Genomic DNA, 21,261 nt, shown 5'->3' with positions numbered 1-21,261 from the left:
TAAACAAAATATCTAGAGTATGAGTACAGATTAATGTAGATTATTCCATTTTGTGCCATTTCAAAGTCATCAGATCATTTTCTTAAAGTATATTTTGCATTTCAAAGTGATTCTAGAGATTAACTTGTTATGGAATAATCTAGACTTAATTTAGTTTGGAAAGGTTAAGAATGAGAATCCACAAGCCCGTTTTGATGGCCCTGCCCCAGAGTCACTCCTCAGTCCCAGATGGTGCCTTATAAAGTGGCTCTGACATTCTACCAGTTTATTAGTGGCTCTGAGGCAGTGAAAAATCTGGGCTGGAGTATTTCTCTGGACAAATTGCACCCCATGTCGTTGATCTGCTTTTACAGCCAGGCTTGACACATTCACCGTTTTCTTCCTGTTCCCCAGCTTCCTTAGCTTCTGAGATTTACAGCTTTTAAAACTATAGCACTCTTTCTGCCCCTTGCATTTAAGTTAAAAGCTGACCAGTCTGTAATATAAAACATAGAATTATGGTAATGAATAAGAGGTTAAAAGCTATCATGCCAAGTAAAACTTGAGCAGGTTTGGCTGACTGATAAAGTAAAATTATGTGTTGAATTAAAACATTAAAATACCGTGGGATTAATGGAGAAAGACAAGAACAGGAGGTCAGAGACAATGCTAAATCAGCACATTAACTGCCTGTGGACTAGAGAGGATAGCTTTAATATATGCCCATTGCAGAAAACAAACAAAAAAAAATTTAGACTTTTTTTCAGGCGAGTAGAACCATGGAATTTTCAATCTGGGAGGCACCTATTATTCATTTCAATTCTTCTAAAAAGCAGAAATGGAGACTACAAAAGATTTAGTTAAAATTAAAAAAAGCGCTGCATTTGTAATTTGGATTTTTTTGACTTTATGAGTTTCATTAGGCCACTGACATTTATTTGTGCATTCATTGTGTTTAACAAATACAGAGCGCATATTGTGTGTCAGGTAGGCTGCAGAGTACTGAGGATTCGGTGAAAAAGACATTAGATTGCTGTACTTGGACACTAGTAAGTTTTGGGATTCTGTGAGCAAGCAGGCAGTGACAGTGCCGTGGAGTGAGGGCTGTGCATCCTGGCACCATGGAAACCAGCCTGGGATTGGGGGTGGAAGAGGGTGGCTTTCTGGAAGAACAGAACTCTGAGCTGAGACCTGTAAGATGGGTGGTCGTTAGCCTGACAAGGAGATTGGAAGAAGAGCTTTCCAGGAAGACAGCACAAGATGTCACTGATGAGGCTAGAAAGGAGGGCAGGCGAGAGGTCACAAAGTTATTGGATTTCATCTCATGCCAATGAACAATGGCAGCTCCTCTCCAGGTACAAACACATCAGTGACTTTACTATTTTTATTTCCATCATGTAAATCTTGTTATTAAAGAAGAGCGCCTATTGACTGAATTTTCTAAGATCTGATGTTGCAGTGAGAATTTCCTGGTCATCTGAGGGCCAAGTGTCATTCTGAATGACTGTCCAGACATGGTCACTCCCCTTGCGTGTGAAGTCACACACAGTGCCACAGGAACAGACCTAATTAGTTAATGCTCATTACTTCTGTTTCTGATACATATCCTTTGAGTGTGTGTTTTTCATGTTGTTTCTATCAGAAGAGCAATTTTATAAGTTTTATTGCTTTATGAGTTTTTATTACCAAACAGATCATTGGATGTTTTGGCCAGAGTTTAGGCTATGATGTGTTAAAAATTGTTTTAAAAAAATTATTCTTAGGTTAATAACTCTGGTACCTTTATCAATATGTTTGTGTTATTTGTAATCAACCTTGTAAAATTCTTAAAGAAAACTTCTAAATTATTGGTATAATTCACCACAGCTAAATTATTAGCATTTCTATAGGTCGGGGGTCAGCAAACTATGGCCCATGGGCCAAATCCAGATGGCTGTTTTTGTAAATAAAGTTTTATTGGAAAACAGCCTCACTTATTTGTTTACATTGCCTATTGCTGCCTTCATGCTACCAAAGTAGAGTTAAATAGTTGCAACAGAGACCATATGGCCCACAAACCAAAAGTATTTACTTTCTGGCCCTTCACAGAAAAATGGTCTAGGTGTGAGAAAATTCTGGGACTCACCAATAACAGGTAGAGGTTAATCCTGTGCCCTGCCCATAACAGGTAGCTAAAGAGATGACAGAAAGCCTTGAAAAAGAGCAAAAGATTTTGCAGATCTTCAGTAGTGACTAGAAGGAATTAAGAGAACAACCAAATTATTTAGTATTTTCACAAAGAAGAATCTGTTACACTTGGAAAATAGAAAAGAAGCAGACCAGCTTCTCCTTTCAAGAGTTTTTCTATTCAAGATGTTTTTGATGAATGCATTACAGAATGTTTACATCTTAAAGATTTTAGATTTTAGTCCATTTACCTTTGTTTGAACCTAAGAAATGCCACAAAAAAGCCATTTTGTTCACTTGAATCTTACCTCTCTTTCAGAAGTTTGATGAGTATTGTGTTAAAACTATCTGAAATTCTGAAAGAAAAGTCCTGTTTTAAAAATTTTTCTTCTGCTACTTTTGCTGATAATGCAGTAGCTTCCCTAGCTTGGAGTTAGTGTAAATTAATCTCCCAGCCTCTGGCTAACCTCCAGAGCTTCTGGTTCTCCTTCAGACTTTAGGACGAACTGCAGCAGTGTGGACTGAGGTTGAAACAGGGTAAAATGGGAGGCCTGAAGCAGAGGGTTTTGTATGAAATACATTTTGTCCTACTCCCATCTTTCCTTCTTTCTTCCAGAATATGAGAATAAATGGGGAAGCCAGGTGGGTAGAAGAGGATATAGAAAGTTTATAGTAAGCCATCTTTATAGAGTAACTAGTTATTAAAACTAGAGAGAGAACAGCTTTAAATTAATTCTTACGTCTTAAGATATCAATTCAGATGGTGGGTCAGGGACCCTCAGAGTCTGGGTCATAACCCCTGTGCAAAAGAACCGTGTTTTAATTTTGATTGACATGATGCTGTTATACTATATCAATTTAATTTGCTCTTTTACATCACTAAGAAAGTAAAAACGAATATTTGGCTGAAATCACTCATTAGTTAATAGAGAATGTAGAATTCATTAAATTGTTGTGTGAATCCTCAACCTGTTACTCATGGGGCTTTGGTATCTAAACTAGGTGTAGCTATTTTGCATGTAGCTATAATTTTCTAGTTAACTAAATAATCTTCAAAAATGAGATCAGGGTAAAACTTTCACAGTAGACAGAAATGACTGAAAAGTCAGTGAAAAAATGTGTAACTTCTGAGAGGAAGCCCAATATTTACTTTGCATTTTGTCTGATATAAAGTTCAACTTTTGTTTAAAATAATAATCTGCTCCGTTCCAGTAAATTGTACATTTAAGCAGTCACTAGGAGAGTTTGCAACGTTATTCTAAATATGCTAATGTTGCTCATAGCATTTTTAGATTATTCTTTAGAATTAATGCCCAGGTTCATTTTGAATTATCCAAGAAAAATTTTATTAATGCATTCTTATGCATTATTTTTGACCCTCACACATTGTTAGGTCTTAGAGCACTTATCTCTAAATAAATTTTGGCTGTCCAAAACATCAGAGAAATCTACCACCGCAACAAAGAAGGTAAACACTCAAAGGACAAAAAAAATTGCTGCTATTAATGGTATTAAAAAGAATATGCCATAGATATGTTATGCTAATTTTGAATAAAGTGATCACCAGAGAAAATTCTTGTGAATTTAGATCATTCATCTTTCCATAAGAAAGATCTTTATAAATGAAGGTTTGTATAACAATGTAAAATAATGCTTAGCTAAGTATTCCTAAGCAGATGTGTTATTGCAATATTGGTTAAGAACATGTGGGTACTTAGTTTTCTACAAATGGCATACACTTGACATTTCTTTCTTTCCAAGAAAATTTAATTTCCCACTTACATAACTGCTTATGAAATAAAAATATTTAGTAACCTCTCTTTTCACAGGTAGTAGTAAATTTTAAATTTAAAAGTTTCCTTATGGCTACAGAAAAAATTGTTGTAATTCAAATCGTAGCAGACTATTTAAAAAATGTATATTTTTTGTAATGTCTCCAATAGAAATACTTGATGAACTTGTATAGAAAAGCTCTAATTGCTACTCCCTCGCATAACAGGGGTCACTTTTGATAAACAGGAAATAAATACACACATGTATTTAATTTTATAGGCATATATCAGTATGTAAAATATTTTTTGATTCTATAATAAAGGCTATTATAGGCTTTTAATGTAATTGATTTTTTTCTTTTTTAATTGGGAAGGGGATTGCAAGGTTTCTTTTAAATATATTCAACTGTAAGTTTTCGTTCACATATCCATGTGGCCCAAAATTATCATTGCTTTATATGTTATGCAAGTTTGCCTGTTTCTAATTATCTGCAAATGTACAAAGTCTATTCAAGACTTAGGGTAAGAATCCTTCCTTATTGCTCATTGTGGAAGGCAGTGCTTTCACCTTTTTCTAAATTTTTGAATATTCATCTTATTTCATAATTATGGAGGGTAAATGAGAATTAAAAGAAATGCATCTAGAAACTACCATCGCCTGACCCCCCTTCCACTCGACCTCACCTACTTCACCCACCTGCATACATAAATATAGCAGGTGTGGTCCAGGCAAACCCAGAGTTTTCAGTGTTAAAGTAAATAAATGGGCTTAGCACCTCAGCCCCCTTTTTTTTGGTGTTTGCTTCTGTATTTAAATGTGTTTGAGGTTTTCAACATCCCCAGAACATTGGCTGTTAAGAGGCGGAAAACATGCAATTTATAGCAGATGGGTACAGCCTTTCCTGGCAGTACTGCTGTAATGGGATCAATCAACAACACTTCATGCTCCATTTCTCCAAGAGAAACCCACCTGGGGAAACCCTGTGGAACCGTGCCTATTAGGAAAACACCTTAACACATTTCTTTAAATAAAAATTCGCCAGTTGGCATTAATCGGGAAGAAAATGGTTTCTCCATTAACCCTCTCCCACTTGCATTTTACTTGTCTTTCCCACCGCCCTTTTTTTTTTTTTTTTTTTTTTTTTGAACCGCAATCCTTTATTCTCTTTACTCATAAAAGGCACAGTCCAGGGAAGCCCTTCAGAGCACTCATCCACAATACTTAAACTTAGAAACTTCCCCCCCCCTCCTTTTTCTTTATCTCATCATCTTTCTGCGGACTTTATTTGGCAAAGACCAGACTCTTCTTTTTCATTTGCCTTCCCCTGATGCTGCCTTCTCTTTGATTTTCTTTTCCTCTTCCTCTCCTTAATTTTAGAGTGTATTAGTCTGGGAGTGAGGATTACAAGCCAGGGGAGCCCCTGCAACCTTCACAGCTCAATAAACCCGAGCTCAGGCAGAGTGAGGTTTGGGGGATGATGAAATAAAAACCAGGTGCTTTGGAGGTTCTGCAATGGCCTTGAGTTAATCGCTTTTCTTTCTCTGATTCCTGAAACTTCTAGGTGTAAAGTGGACATTGCGGCACTCCCTCTGAAGCAAGCCAACTGCTTGGAGCTGCCACTGGAGAGCTGTCTGGGGGCTCTGCTTTTGTTGATCACACTCACGCCCTGTGCCGGAGTCTCTGTCTCTGATCTGTGCGTCTGCCCTTTAGCAGACCCCAGCGAAAGAAAGCAGATTTTTCAGCGATATGTGAGTGCTTTGCCTTGTATACCACTCCCACCCCCTCCCACTTTCAAGTTGAAACAAAGTCTATGAATTGAAAAACTGCATCAAAAGAGATCTTTGTCCCAAGTTTAATTGTATGTCTCATAAAACAAGACATCAGACCTAGGGGTTAATGCATTAATGAGGAGGTGAAAGTAGACTTAGAGTTTGTCTTGCTGTTTTAAAAGCTGAAAAGGTTTTATTTTGAATTTTTAGCTTTTAGGAAGGTTTTGGAGAACATTGAAATCCTCAAAGAAACAGACGATTGTTTAGCATGTCTGCATATGTAAATAGGAATTTTAATATAAGTTCACAAAAGTAACTTTTTTTTTTTAACTGACCAGTGATGTTTGCAATGTTATAGATACCTTTCCAGAACTTTTAGGATCAAGTGAAAATGTGCTTGTGTTTTATAAAGCATAGACCTAGCTAGGCATGAACAACTGTTGTTCTGTACTACTCTGGGTGATAATAGCAATGTGTGATTTTTCCCTAAGTAGTTGAAATGTGCTTAACCACTCAGCATTTTTAAATCAAATGGTTGGGTCCTCTTTACTTAATTTTTGTACTCTGGCTTTTGAAGCACCTTTATTTGCATTCTGTTTTTATCCTATTTTCTTTGTAAATCCATACTTTTATTTTATTGCCGCACGAGGAAGGCATGAAAATTGCACGAAAATAAAGCAAGAATGAATCCCTATTCAATGGCAATATAATTCTCAGTGTAAACTTTAGTGCCTCCAGAATCCTTCACTGTGTAGGTGTATTGATTAATTGAATAATGTTTTAATCTTTGGGAGTACAAAACCTAGCCACATAGCTCATTGTCAATGCAGATTCTATGTGCCGGGTTGGCATACTCTGAAGAAGTTTCAGACAAATTTACTATTAATATTCTCTCTGATGACTTTAGTTAAACAAATGAAAATTTGATGGTGAAAAAGAAAAGTTTTCCCTGAACTTTCCTGTGGATAAATTACAAAACTTACCAAATTCATGTATTTATAAAGAAACGTTAGATAGCATGGTAATGGCTGCTTTGAATAATGCCTCAGGGTTTGAGTAGCAATAATCGAAAAGAGGTTTGAGACAAGACAGAAGTTACAGAGCCCTGGATTTGTTTTCTAGTTTATAAGAATAGATCACCTTCAAAGACATTTCTACCTCTAAATTGTAAAAGTATTTTATTTTAAATGCTTTCACCTTAGCTTAGAAACTAGTTATTTTGTTTGTTTAGGTTGAAAATGCAGAGGAGAAACAACTTCCAAAAGTTTTTAGGAATGATGAATATTAGGTTAAGCAAACCCGAAATATTATTAAGCTTTTGTTATTCTACCCTGAAATGCCAAAATAACAAAAATTTTACTGTCCTCCCATAAATGCTGGAGTCTGCTTATTACAGTTTTTTAGCTGTCGAATGATGACAGGAAAAGAATTTCAGAAGATTTTGAAGCAGCACCTTTTTCAGTAGATGTGTTCTAGAGGCACGAGAAGAGAGTTTGTCTGCTTATTTTTTCATGCATAATTTCTTAAGGATGTCATGTGCATAGACATCCAAATATTGCTATATATGCTCAAGAGTGATCAGTAGGTATATTCAAGCTTTGGCTCATGCAAAGTAAAGATTAAAGTAAATATGAATACAGGGTGATACTAGATGCTTAATTTCTGGTTTAATAATATGACCAATACATAGATCAGAAAATTCATTCTGTTTCCATCCCCATTGTCTTTCCAGTAGTAATAAATATCTATGATGGATCCAAGTTTAGTCCTCTGTAATCCATAAAGTTTGTACTAACTGGGGCAGAATAATGTTGCCTTTTAGGGTGATTTAAAAGTTACATTAAAGAGAAAGAAGGGGAAAGACAGAATGAATGTAGTTCTGCACACACATTTTCTCAGTGGGATCTCTGTGCTATCACCAGGGGGCGATGTTAAAGTAGATTGTATGTGCTTCTAATTTGTTTATTTTAAAGCTGTAGTTAATTAATTCTCAGTCACTTTTCTTTTAACCTGGCTGCTACCAATGCCTCACTGTCTTGTTGACTGACGTAATGCATGTTTGGAACTTTTCTAAGACTTCATGAGACGAGGAAGATAAATCTAGAATGCACTTCTGGTAGGATTTTATGGCATTAAATAGTATATTAGAAAGCTGTTTTCATTTGTTATCTCCTTTTTAACCCTTCAGTGCTTACAGAACTCTCTGAAGGATATGAAGGACGTCGGCTTTTTACAAGTGAAGGTTTTAAAGGCAGTAGATCTCTTAGCTGCAGATTTCTCAGGTATAGAATATTTTCATTTTTCAATTCATTTTTATTTGTATTTACCTCCTGCTTTGAAATGGTCTTCTAGCAAAGCAAAATGCTCAATAAGTAAAAGTACATATACAGTAATCATGCTCCTTCAGATAGAGTAATAGCAAAAAGGATGTCAATGAGCACTTTTTTACACATAATGCATAGTTTCCACAACATTAATTTTTTCCAAATAATTTTACTCTGATTCCATAATGTCCTAGTCTATTTGGGTTTGCAAGATATTTGTGGATTGTATCGCATGTTCTTTATTTGTTAAATGAATTTTTCAGTCAAGCTTTTCCACAGTGCCTCAAATGACATTTATTTGACTCCTCACCTTCTCTTTCTGCAGCTCTCTGAGCTGAGTGCGTTTCACTCTTCACAGGAGAGAACACGTGGTTCATAAATCTGACCATGAAAGCAGACCTGGCTGGCACCCTACCATAACAATGACCAGAGTTTAGGCTCTGGGACTGCTCTGTGGTTGACATTGTCTTATAGGAAGTTTCTCTTGGAGCTTCATTAACTTGAACTTGTAGGTGGAGGCCAGAGCAGACCTGCTTTGTGCTGCACTACGCTGTGCTGTGCGTACAGTGATCCAGACATTCCAATGTCTGATCAGTGACTCCATACTCATTGCCAAATTACCCCCTTGTGCTGCCTAACGATTCAGACACCTGTATGACAAATGAGATTTACTGGGTAAATTGATGTGTACGAAGAGTTGACACAGAATTGCATTTTTTAATCTCGTATTTTTTAGAATGTAGTCTACTCTTTTTCTTCCACACAGAGACAATTTTATTATATTTGTATAATCTCTACTTCTGAAACTAGGTTTCAGGTAGCTTAAACTTTGGAAAAGAAAATTTTAGTTTTCAGCACATTATATTACAAAAGTTATAGAAAAAGGAATTCTCCCTACCTTGCCTCAAAAAATCAACTGATAGAAATGATTATTTGATATGCTCTTAATATAAGGTGATCCTGACCTTAAAGAAATGCCCAGTGAGCAAATCCAAAAAAATTTTTTTTTTTGCCAGTTGAAAGATACAAATTCTGAGGGTTGTAGATGAAATACTTAATGATTACTTTTAATATCCATTGACATAGTTGCAAATGTTTATAGCATCCTATTAATTTAGAAATTCTCCTTTCTTTTTACTTAAACTTTATGAAAACGTTCAACATTTCACATATGCCTTTGACAGTGAATTCAGATATTTCGCATGTCTCTCTGACGTTAGTGGTTTTTGTTGTCACTAAAGCATGTTTAGAGTTATCTACTAGTTTTCCAGAGCAAATTATTTTCACTTCCATCTAAGTGTTTAGATATAGCACTTTTTAAATCCATGATTGTTGCTGCCTCAGGAAATGCCTCAAGCTGCAGGAACTCATTTATGCTCTCTAGCAGTATTTTAAAAAATTCCTTTGGTAAACGGTATATTTTGTGATCTCCTGCAACTAATTGTAATGTATTCAAAGTTTTTTTAAAGGATTGCTTACAATGACGTATGTAGGTGGGAACGCATTTTTTATAACCACTTTATTTTACCCATCCTATCAGGTGACCTTGATAAAGCCTTCCAAAACTAGTGTTTTTGAAGGTTATTTCAGGCCACTGTATCATCTCCGTAGAAGACTCTGACTATTAAAGTGAGTAGGAGTGGAACCTAAAAAAATGAGAGTCTTTGTAAATATAAGGCAAAGGAATAAAAAAATTATTCTTCCTTCTTTATGAAAAAAATTTTTTTTTGAAAAATATTGTTATTTTGTTGTTTTCTTTATATTCAAGGTGTTCACTAGGTAGTTTTGGAGTGCATGAAGTTGAGTACCACAGGGTTCCAGTAACAAAAAGCAGTGGTTAGAAATGAAATAATGCTGTGTAGTTTGACTAAATGCCTTAATGTTTTACTATCTCTGTATTACTTATGATAAAATTATCACTATTCTGGATTGAGACAAAGTTATTTGTCATTAGCTAAACATGTCTTTGGAACATACTGATCTTTGTTTTGTAGAATCATATGTCACAGTGTATGTTCTATGGACCTTGGTAATCTCCCGTATGAATCCCCCAGTGTGCTCCCAACAGGGTATTGCTTTAGGGCAACAAAATGGACCTAATCCAGACAGTTGTAATATAACTTTTATATGTGAAAAACAAAATTGATTCGGATTACAGTGAGGTGGCAATATGCATGCAATTAATAGCTCCTGGGGTTTAGTAATCATGGCTTGTAGGGACTCAGGCATTATTGCTGTATCATTATTGTTACCAATTCCCTTGGTATAGCGTAAAAAACAAAACAAAACAAAACCAAAAAAACAGCATCACTTCATCATGAATCAGAAGAGACACACATCGTTGTCAGTGCCCAGAGCACTTGAGAAATAAGTAACGATTTATACCCTGTACCCAGCATTTTCCAGTCAGCCTTACTTTATAAATGAGTATTCATTTATTGCTCTTGCTCAGGGAACAAAGTATTCACTAGCAAATAAAAAAGAAATACCTTAACTCTAAATAACCAGGGACATTCTCTAAAGAAGGATGGTCATTTTAGACAGGGTGCAAAAGAGAACTTTCTGTCCTTTCCACTTTTCTTTTAGCATATACATTTTTACTTTGTGGTAGTTGCTTTTTTCTTGAAAACAACACCAAGTACCTACAATAATTGATGCTTCAAGTTTGTTTCCCTTAAGATTCAGGAATTCTGATGAAGCAAAAGTCCACAAGGACGGGTCTTGGCAGTCATCTATATAGAGGTTACAGTTACTGTTTGCAGGGCACAGGGACCTCACATACTAGAGGAGGAATGAAGGCATGTAGTGAGCCCAGTTGTCAGTGACTTGCTAATTTTAAAGTCATCTATCTCTTTGCAAGTAACAATTAAAAATCAAGAATATGGGTCATTCAAGCCACTATGATCAAATTCAAAGGATATTCTTCCTTAGGTTTTATTGATGTTATAATTATATAGTCAAAAAAAGAAATTAAGCTTTGGAAAAATTAAACATTTGTTTCTATGCTAGTGTTTTAGAACATTGGAAAACTGTATATACTAAAGTGAATTTCTTTTCCATAAAAATGTTTTTCATATAAAGGAAAAAATTAATGTATACCTTTTCAAATGTGTTAAAAGATATTAATTATCTAAGTCTACATATGCTACGAATATTACAAAGATAAAGGCTTTAATGCTCCAATGTATAAAAATACATATTTATTGTTTTTAATTATTAATTCATTCTTCTATAAGTATTCTATTTTATTGTGTGATTGAAGTTATTCATTATTAATAAATTTGTATCTATCTTGGCATTTTTGAGAGTTTCTGAAGTTTGTATATAAGAGAGAAGACTTTTCTTTTTAAAAGAATCTGAGGTAATCTATCTTTCCCTGGAACCCATCTCTCTAAAATTGGTGAAAGATATTTTAATGTTCTCAGGCCTACGCCAACATCAGATGTGGATAGCTCTAAGCAGTTATTCTAATAGAAGAGCCTGTCAGAAATTTTTATTAAAGAGTTCACATCACAAACTCCTTGTGCCCAACATAACCTAAAATCTTTAAAAATTTGGTTATCCAGTCTGATGTCATTACTTTTGTAGTAAACCAGGCCATAGCCTTGGTTCACGACACAGATGATAAATTGTACTTTGAGACCCAAGGTGAACACAGCCATATGTAATGTTGGAGGGGCTCAATGTGCTTCACTCAGCTGCTGCTAGTTTTAAAATTCAGCTATTTTAAGAAAAAAAACAACCCCCATTGTAATGATTGAATGAGAGAGTGTTTTGTCCTCTCTTCAGGACAAAGCTGAAAAATGGTTAGTGTAACAGGTTCCCTATCTACCAGAGAAACTCTCGTGCAGAGAGGTGCTGTATACTCTACTTTGCCCCGGGGGCACATTAGATTCATGAATTAATACTGCTGGAAGAAAATTCAGAGTATATTTCATAAAGTATAAAAAGATAATAAAATAAACAATGTTCTAATAGGAAAATTGTTAGAGGATTGAAATGTTTTCTGATCAGAATCGTATCATATGTCAGTATGAATGACACTGCTTATCTTACCTGTTGGGCTGAAGAAGAGAAGGAAACTATCTTACTATGCTCAGCACATGTATGCAGAACTGTTCAGGATAGCCTTATAATAATTGATAGGGGACTGGCAGGTTAACTTAGTTGGTTAGAGCACAGCCTTATAACACTAAGGTCACGGGTTCAGATCCCCATACCAGCCAGCCACCCCCCCCAAAAAAGATAAATAAATAATTGATAAGATGTTGTGGTGAAGCTGCCGGAATTGTAACCTGTGGGAGTTAATTCAGCATATTAGGATTGAAATCATCATGGCCACCATTTGTGTAATGCACATGCCAAAATTTAAAACCTAGTCCATGACTCTTCTCTAGAAATCCATGACTCTTCTCTAGAAATCATGGAATCCAACCATGGTTTTATATATCTACCTCCCTATTAATTAAGCTTTCTCTTTATTTTATTTCTTACAAGAATTCTTATATAGAACTCCCTTCTTCCTAAAGAATCTTTTAGTGGCAAAACAGGTTATTTTTCTGTTCCCCTCCACTTTATTCCTCCAACCCTCACTCTATTTCTGCTATCAGGATGCCCCCTGCCCATTAAGAATCCTAGCATAACATAGAGGAAATAGAAATGTAGGCAAGATCTCTTTAACTCCTCATGTCAATAGTAGCAAGAGAGCAAGCAGAGCAGCATTCCAAGCCTACATCAGTGTAGGATGAGACTAGGTATAGTCATGGGTCACTTGACAGGAATACATTCCGAAAAACACGTTGTTACAGTTTCCTCATTGTGCGAGCATCACAGAGTATATTTATACAAACTAGGTAGTGCAGCCTACTACATACCTAGGCTGTATGGTATGGTATAGCCACCATCATATATATGGTCTGTCATTGACTGAGATGTTGTTATGTGGCCCATGAGTGTAGTATAATGATATAATACAACGTACTGTAGCATAGGTCTCAATATCTCCTCTTCTTGTAGCATAGCCCAATCTTAATTTTTCATGTTCTTATCATTCTAATCATCTGTATGTCATGGTGAGAAACAGCAGTTTTCAGGAGGCAATGGAGGAGCAAAACTGGAAATACCATCTTTACTCACAATTTGGAGCTACTTGTCCTCCAGAAGTCTTACAAGGGTTTCTATTTCATCTTTGAAACTTTTTGGCACTTTTTACCATACACAAACCAGCCGTCCGCCACAAAAAGTTTCCAAATAGATCTGGATCCTCTCAATATCTTGGCAGTAAAGTTGTCATTCGGACCCTCCTATTCCCAATGTTAATAGATGAGACAGCTCTGAGATTAGCATAATCTCAGTGTCTACTAGAGGCATGGTAATGACAACAGGTTTTCAGGAATGAAATGTAAGTTATTGAATGTAACCTTATTTGATAAATAAGCATGTTGGGGACTGTAACAGCACCTGATCCAATGATGATATATAATAGTACATTTAATTCTAGGAACCCCTGCTTTTTTTCCAGGAGCCCATTTGTGTTCATTTCCATTGCTTATAACAGTATACCTGAAACTGGGTCATTTATAAAGAAATAAAATTCATTTCTTATATTTTGGGAGGCTGGGAAGTCCAAAGTCCAGGGAACACATCTGGTGAGGGCTTTCGTCTTGGTGGGAACTCTACAGAGTCCCGTGGTGATCAGGCGATCACATGGTGGGAATGGCCTGAGCAAGAGTGAGTTAGCTTCTTACTTGCTCTCCTTTTAAAGCCATCAGAACCATACCCATTACTCCACGAAAGGATCAAACCATTCACCAGGGCATAATCTTCACAATCTAATCACCTGTAAAAGTCCCCACCTTTTAAATGCCATCATTGGATTTTTCCACCCTCTTAACACTGTTACAATGAAGATTCAGTTTCCAATACATGAACTTTTGGGGGATACATTTGACCCATATTACTGTTATAGCATCCCCAACTGCTTTTTTATTTTTTCTCAGTTTAAGGAAAGGTAGCTTGGTGGTTGATCTAGTAATCTTCAGCAGATAGTCATTGAATGCCTACTGTCAATGAACAGACACCCTTAGGAAGCTTATGATCCCTAAGAGGGGGCTCTGCTCTCTCTTTACTTCACCCTTCCTCCTCTACAGCAGAATACTAGCTATAGGAGGTGGTGTGTGTCCTGAAGTAGATGAGGAGATGGCATTTCCAGTTTACTGGTTCCTTGGTTAGGCCATTAGGAGGAGCTCTTGGTCTGTCCCACATGCAGGTTCGGTCTCCCACTATCCTGGTAAAGTAGTCCATTCATTCTGTAAGTGCATGACCCCTTTCCTTGTGCCCAGGACTGATGCCTTAAATAAATCAATGTTCAGTTTAATGATTTATTTATTGAAGATGGAAATTATTGCTCACATTTTTGCCCTTTATTGTTATGGTAACTGCATATCATTTTTAATTCTTATGTATTGTGGTATAGAACGTAGAAGCAGAGATCCACGTGTTAATCTTGGTTCTATCATGTACTGGCCTTTGGTTCACTTTAAGCCTCCATGTCCTCATGAGTATTTTGAGAGTTAAATTAAAATTTAAATTAGCTTGCCTGATATATATTACATGTTTAATAAATGCTTTTTCCTATTCTTTATTAAGTTTATTTAATTAGGGTGTAGTTGATATATGGAGAATTTCACATTATTGTCTTCTTGATATGTTGTTTATAATTTCTCTAATTTTAGATAATGTTGGAAATATAAGCATTGTAAATCACTTTTGTTTCTTCAATCACTTTTAAAAATCTGTAGTTACCACCATGTTGTTTTGCTTTTTTTACTTTTTGTTTCTATTTCTATTGCCTGTTAAAAGGGAAGAAAAAAACTATTCTTCATGGTAGGAAAATCCTCATACTAAACTAGTTTAATGCTTGCATTTCACATTTCAATAATATGGATAATAGTTTTATCAATATAAAGTACCTTTGTGGGCTCATCAATTTTTTTGTGATACATGAAAGTGTTATTCTCAGAAACTGTTGACCAAAATACTGCATTTAGATCCCACTTTATAGAGTAGAAATGCTCCTGCCATATTCTATAATACTGAATTTCTGTACACTGTAATAGTGGGTATCAGGTTTTTGTTTTGTTGTTTTTGTTTTTTTGAAACCTAAGACTACTTGTATTGGAAGAAGAATAGTCCTATAGTTATCGTCACTGGGAGTTTTAAATCACATGCACATTTCATGGTTTATTTTTGTTGTCTGTCTCTTGAAGCTGTATCCATAGCAATGCTTTTCCTCTTAAAGATGCCCTATTTTCAAAGGGATGACTGTAATCGTAATTTATAGAAAGTTCAGCAGTAGTCATTGAGTGCTTTTAATTTTTTTGAGATCCTCGTGGATATCTGAGCCCAGATCGAGACCAACTTTTGAAAAACTCATTAACAACTATAGAAATCTGCCTTTGGCAAGCTGTCTGCTTTAACTGTCTGCCAAAGAAGTGAACTCTAGTCAATGTAAAGTTTGGGAGTATAGAGAAGATTTATTAGTTTGTAACTTAATGCCACCAAGAGAGTGAATGAATTCAGTGCATGTGTGGCATTCCATGAACTAAGAGAGGAATCATTCGATCTTAGTGGTTGGGTTCTTAGTAACATCTTAATTTATTCAGGAAATATACCTCTTCTCTGTGAGATCTTTGGTAGGGCCTGGTGATACAGTGGGATATAAAAATTAGGAACAGGAAGTAACTAATTAAACCAGTCGCTGTCTGATTTTAATTATTGCTAAGATCAAGAACATGTACTAAGATTCATTACAGGGGCTCCAGGCTGGTGTTCCTGCAGGAAGTGATGTGTTAGCTGAGATGTTAAAGATAGGAAGGAGCTGGCACAGAAGAGATGAAGGAAAAGCATTTTGAAATTAGGGAACAGCATGTTCCAAGGCATGCAAGGCTTCTCCAAGGGCCTAGCAGAAAGCAAGTCTGGAGAATAGAAAGCAAAGTAGGCTCCTCGGGGAAGAGAAAGCTAGTGTCTTATGTAGGACCAGATTATGTAGGAATTTAGGGGCTGGATGAAGAAATTTGGGAAACTAATAAGATAATGATATGATCTGATATAAACATGTGCAAGTTTATTCTGGCAGCTGTGAGGAGCAAGGATTTTCAGAGGAGAGTTAAAATGGGGAGATGTTATTCAAGTTAGTAGAATATGGTGTTTATTTGAACTTGATTGGCAACAGGGGAGTGAACTTAGGAGGAGGAAAAATTCTTATATCACTTGTTCTTGTTTGTTGTATGTTAGTGCAAGAATATTAGAATACCAGAAATGTAGTTAAAGAACATTTCAGCAAAATTAAGTCCTTCTTTTCCTTTGCTGTCCTCACAGCCCTAACTTTAGATGTCTGTCACAGCAAAGTGAGCAGGTCTTTCCCTGCATGACACTGAGAAGGCCGATTTTTGTCTTAGAGAAGCCTGAAACCCACTTGGAAAGACAGGACACATATGAACAATTGGACCCAGAAAAAACAGAGATCAACATTTCTTCTTCTTTTAAGATCCCTCTCAGCTCCTGGCACTGTGCTTTCCACCTGGTGGGGATCGTTAAGTGTTTGTTGAACACACAAGCAGGTGCATCATACAGGAGGCATTATAATACCCAAGCTAATTATCATAGGAGACTGGGGGCTCCCTGGAGGTTGCAGGGAAAGTTCCACAAAGAAGAGATGTTTGAACTATGCCTGGAAGGTTAGTTGGCATTTTTATTTTAGGAGAGGAGTGGGGCTTGGAAGGATGTGCAGGGACAGGTTATTCCCCACACACAGTAAGAAGCATGCATGAACCTTGTACCTCTGTGTGCAGCACAGGATGGGGCAGCCTGCTGAGCGTAGGGATGGGGAACAGACGGCAACTTTGCTAAAGAGTTGGCAAATCATGGGTAGATCAGGATTGGATAACTTGACAGAGACTATAGATTTCCAGAATGATCAATTAAATTTTTCTCCAATATGTGATAGTAAGGTTTATAAACAAGTAGTTGGAAATAAGGCATGAAAGAAGAGTTTTAGGAAATTTATTCTGGAATGACTCTGCTGCTCGCTCCTCCTCCCCCACTTCCCCACCTCTCTGAGCTATAATGCTCCATACTTAGCTGTAGGAATTATTTTCCTCCAAAAATCCTTTCTTCCAACTCTGTCCCTTGTATTGACACTCTGCAGTGGCTGCTGACTGCTGGATGAGTAAAATGAAGTGAGATCAGATGAAAAGCAGTGGTCATGACCTTCAAGCCAGTCTTTGCATCTATCTACCCATATCTTATGTTTCTAGATTACCACTATGTGCCTGTTTATGCATATATAGATACACACACACACACACGTATATGTACGCACACTCCATACATATAAATTTGAGGTTCTGATCTGTCCCATCTGTTTGTTTAAGAAGGACCTATCCATTTCTGCTAGCCAAACACTCTCCTAAGCCTTGCTTTAAGATTCACCTTCACTATAAAATTGTTCTGGACTTTTCCCAACCAAATTACGTTTCTCCGAACTTTCATTTTCTTACCTGCAAAATCACACATAGAGTTGATGGGAGGATTAAGAGAGAATCTGCCTAAAGAAGTGTGGTTTCTTGCAGGGAGTATGAGAGGGTTGAGAGGGCTCTCTCTAGCAGACATCCATCCCAGGAGCAAAGAATCTCCGCTGCCCTCTCTCACTGGGCCATGACACTCTTCTTGGGGATGGTAAGGGCGTGCATATGTTGGGTGTGCCTGCAACAGGACTTTTAAATGAAATACATAGGCTAACCATGGAGCAGAAGTTTACAGATGTGGGATATAAGAGGTGTAAGGAGAGCACACAATTGGAGATCAGAGATGGGAGCAGCTCAGTCTCTGTGGGGTGGGTGTGAGGGAAGTCTCCTTTGAAGTGGTGACTTCTGCAGAATAGTGGACACCATTTGGGGAGTTCCTGGCAGGTAATGGCTTGGTGGTCTCAGGGCCTGGTTCAGCACTAGGAACAGAGTGGGTGCCCAATACATAGTTGTTCAATGAATGATATGATCCGTAAAATATATTTATTATTGTCATTCAGCTTCTGATATAAAACTGTTTAAATGAAAACCCCCTGCTTGCCGTTCAAGGAGTATAAATGAATTTTAAAGTGGTGTTGAAAAATAGTGAAGGTTGTTGGATCCAAGGTGCCAGAACTCCAACGTGAAACTGAGTCTCAGTGGCTTAACAATGTCAAGGTGCCATGGCATCTGGACATAGAGGAGGTCATCTAGATGGTTTGCCTCCAAAATAGGTGGAGAGAAGAGGAAACGTGCAGACCACACATACGGATGTCAGTCACCTGATGCTGTTCTCTAGGTACTATTGGGGAACATCTGGACATTCCATTTATCATGGGAGGCCATTGTTATCCCAAGTAGAAGTATTCATTATTTAAATTTTATTCTAAGTGTCCACGTATCTGGAACTTTTTAAGAGAAAGAAATCAATGTCTAAAGTGTCCATAAATTACTCTATAAATATTTTAATGTCTCTGTTTTTTCTTGCTTCTCTCTGCCTGTTTATACTGTAATATTAATAAATGCAGCATTTTAATGAGCTTTGACTGAATTATCTTCAGAGAGTTGGTGCAGCGTGTTCCTTGGAGACACATAACTGAAGTTCCCAGTTCCTGCAGGGAAGTCTGTTCCTCATTAGCTGGGACAGCTAGGAGTGTGCCTGTTCAAGAAAGCGGGAGGCACTGCCCGGGCCCACCTGTGCCTCAGCAGAGCCAGGCTGTGTCCCTGCCCGGCTGTGGAGTCACCCCAGGGCTTTCATTAAAAGTGTCAGACGGCTTTCCCGGAGCAAGTGCTGATGGCATGTCATGTTGGTGTCTCTGGAGGAGCAGCACTGACACCTACTAATAGTCTGACAAACCGTTAAGTAGCTGTTTCAGCCTGGGCCGAGGAATCGAGCGTGGTGTACCTGAGCGTGAAGCCATGAGCGTGTGTTCTCTCCATTTTCACGGCTGCTGAAGAGGAGACGTGTGTTCTACACGGGCAAACTCCTCCCCATCCAACCCCAACTCCATCCCCTGCAAAAATGAATGGCCAAAATAAACCTGTCTTTAAATAAGCAAGACTTTTTGCAGATGCAAATGGAATTTTGTGTTTGATTTTGATGGCCCAGCACCGGAAACCCCTTCTATTTTGGGGCATTTCCCTTTGTATGTCTAGGTGATGGGGTCAGGGCCCACTTTCCTTCACAGAAGCTGAAAAGCCAGAACTCCCTTTCAGAGCCTTAGTTCGGGCACGGGTGCTTGGCTAGGATACAGATTCCTCGGAGGCCTTTGCATCCATGTCAAGGGAGACAGAGAACCAGGAGTAGAGAATTCGTATGGGATGCAGCCACCATCCAAGTCCAGGGGAAGGAATGCCTTGGGCCAGATCCTGGGGAAGCAGAGGCCACACCAGACTTTTCCTAGAATGGGATATTGGTTGAGTTTCTTGTGCCTAAGTATTCTTTGGTTGATAGTGATTACTGAGCCTGTTTTTCTAGCCTTTACAGGGTTTCTGAGAGCTGTTTGATATTATTTTAATAAATTCCTTTTCTTCTAAATTTACACAGGAGCCATTTGCATTGTTTGTAATTGAGAACCATAACTCATTCATTTAGGTCTGTGGCTTGATTGTTATCAACTGGTAGCTTAGATAATAGCATTGACTTCAAAGCTTTGGCTAGGCATCTGAATGTCCAGGCCACTAGTCAGTTAAATGGAATCTCCTGTTGAATACTGACCCTCACCCATGCATCTGCTCTTGTTCTCCTCATTTTTTAAAATATAATCTCCTTGCAGGCTCCTGCACACGTCAGTCTCTCTATTGATGTGCAGTACCACAGAACTCCTGGTTATTAAGTGAATTAGATGTAAGTTCAGTGACCTGAATGGTAGGCCAGTAGGTCAAGAGGCCTGAGCACTCTCTGCATTAGGCCTTGGCCCAGGACTCCTTGGCCATTTGTCGGAGAAGCATCTGTCCTTATGCCCCCAATTAATTTAGCATGCACTGCTTTGTAAAGTGCCAATGTGCTGCGGAGGCAGGCGATGCGTTAATGTCGTATGGACATTATGGAGCCATTCATTCTGTCCCTGACAGTTCCAATTCTAGATCACTCTGCCAGACCCAACAAAAGGAAAGTGAATTTTTTACTTGGTAACTCTTTGTGTCCAACTTTGGATTTGGGATTTTCTTACCTTTTTTTGGAAGATGTAGAAGATAGGGTAGAAAAAGAAAAGATAGGAAAAGGAAGGAATGAGCCTTTTTGGGGGGCGGGGGTTAAATACGCTGACCTTACTTTACTTAATTATACTTTTATACGTTTCCTAGCACCAAAAATGTAGCTCATGTGATCTCATAATGTACTAAGTATATAGGATCATGCATGCTGTGGTCTTTCACTCAAAAGTGGAGTTTTAACTCTGAAAGAGCCATTTTTATGCTCTTTCTCACTTCTTCTCACAGCCATGTGGAAGCCTATAAGTAGGCTTCCAGTTATGGAAGAATAATTATCCAAACTGACTTAAGGAGAATTTAGGAAGGAATCAGAGATGAGCTTCATTTTTAACACAGAACAAAGAAGTTGACTCTCACATGCCAAATGGGTACCGACTCCTGTGAAACCTGTGTGGTCATTGGCTTTCAAGGCTACCTCTAAGTTGCGTATCAGTCTCCATTTTTTAAGGATGCCTAAGTTCCAGCACTGTTGACTCTGCTCACCTCCCAAATTTCCACACAGGGCCTCTGCAGAGCTTGCTTGAAAAGGAGTCCTATTGTCCGTCTTGCAGCGAGCACAATTTTATTGTTATAAAAGTGCATGACTTTTGTTCACTTTGCCTCTGTCCCTTTTGAGATTCATTTGTCTTTGATGAATGTCTGTGTTCTCTTTCCAGGGAAGAGTGATCCCTTTTGCTTGTTGGAGTTAGGCAATGACCGACTTCAGACCCACACCATTTACAAAAACCTCAACCCTGAGTGGAACAAGGTTTTTACATTGTAAGTGCTTTAGCTTCTGGAATACCAAGGAGGGAGTGGCTTTAACTTAGAGAGCAATTATCCCCGATATGTTTGGAGTAGCCTGGGGCTCTTGAGTGGAACTCTCTGTCCATTTTTATGTGCAAAGAGTAAATTTTATTGTTTTTTTCTTTCTGAAAACCTTTTATCCTTTCATTTTATAGAGTGTGGTGTTAATAATAGAAGAGACTGTTT

At 37.6% G+C, this 21,261-nt stretch overlaps 1 protein-coding gene across 4 annotated transcripts in view; it reads left to right on the top strand.

Annotated features, from left to right (window-relative positions):
- MCTP2 (multiple C2 and transmembrane domain containing 2) overlaps positions 1-21,261 on the top strand; it is a 185,183-nt gene that overhangs the window by 60,922 nt on the left and 103,000 nt on the right. For all 4 annotated transcript variants that reach the window (XM_063089286.1, XM_063089283.1, XM_063089282.1 and 1 more), the window contains exons 10-12: positions 5,480-5,666; positions 7,876-7,969; positions 20,946-21,048. In XM_063089286.1, the coding sequence (XP_062945356.1) occupies positions 5,480-5,666; positions 7,876-7,969; positions 20,946-21,048 (384 nt within the window). The remainder of the gene's footprint in view (positions 1-5,479; positions 5,667-7,875; positions 7,970-20,945; positions 21,049-21,261) is intronic.

Source organism: Cynocephalus volans, chromosome 3, assembly GCF_027409185.1.
Source record: "Cynocephalus volans isolate mCynVol1 chromosome 3, mCynVol1.pri, whole genome shotgun sequence".
Lineage (NCBI taxonomy): Eukaryota > Metazoa > Chordata > Mammalia > Dermoptera > Cynocephalidae > Cynocephalus > Cynocephalus volans.
This window is presented reverse-complemented; position numbering and strand designations above follow the sequence as displayed.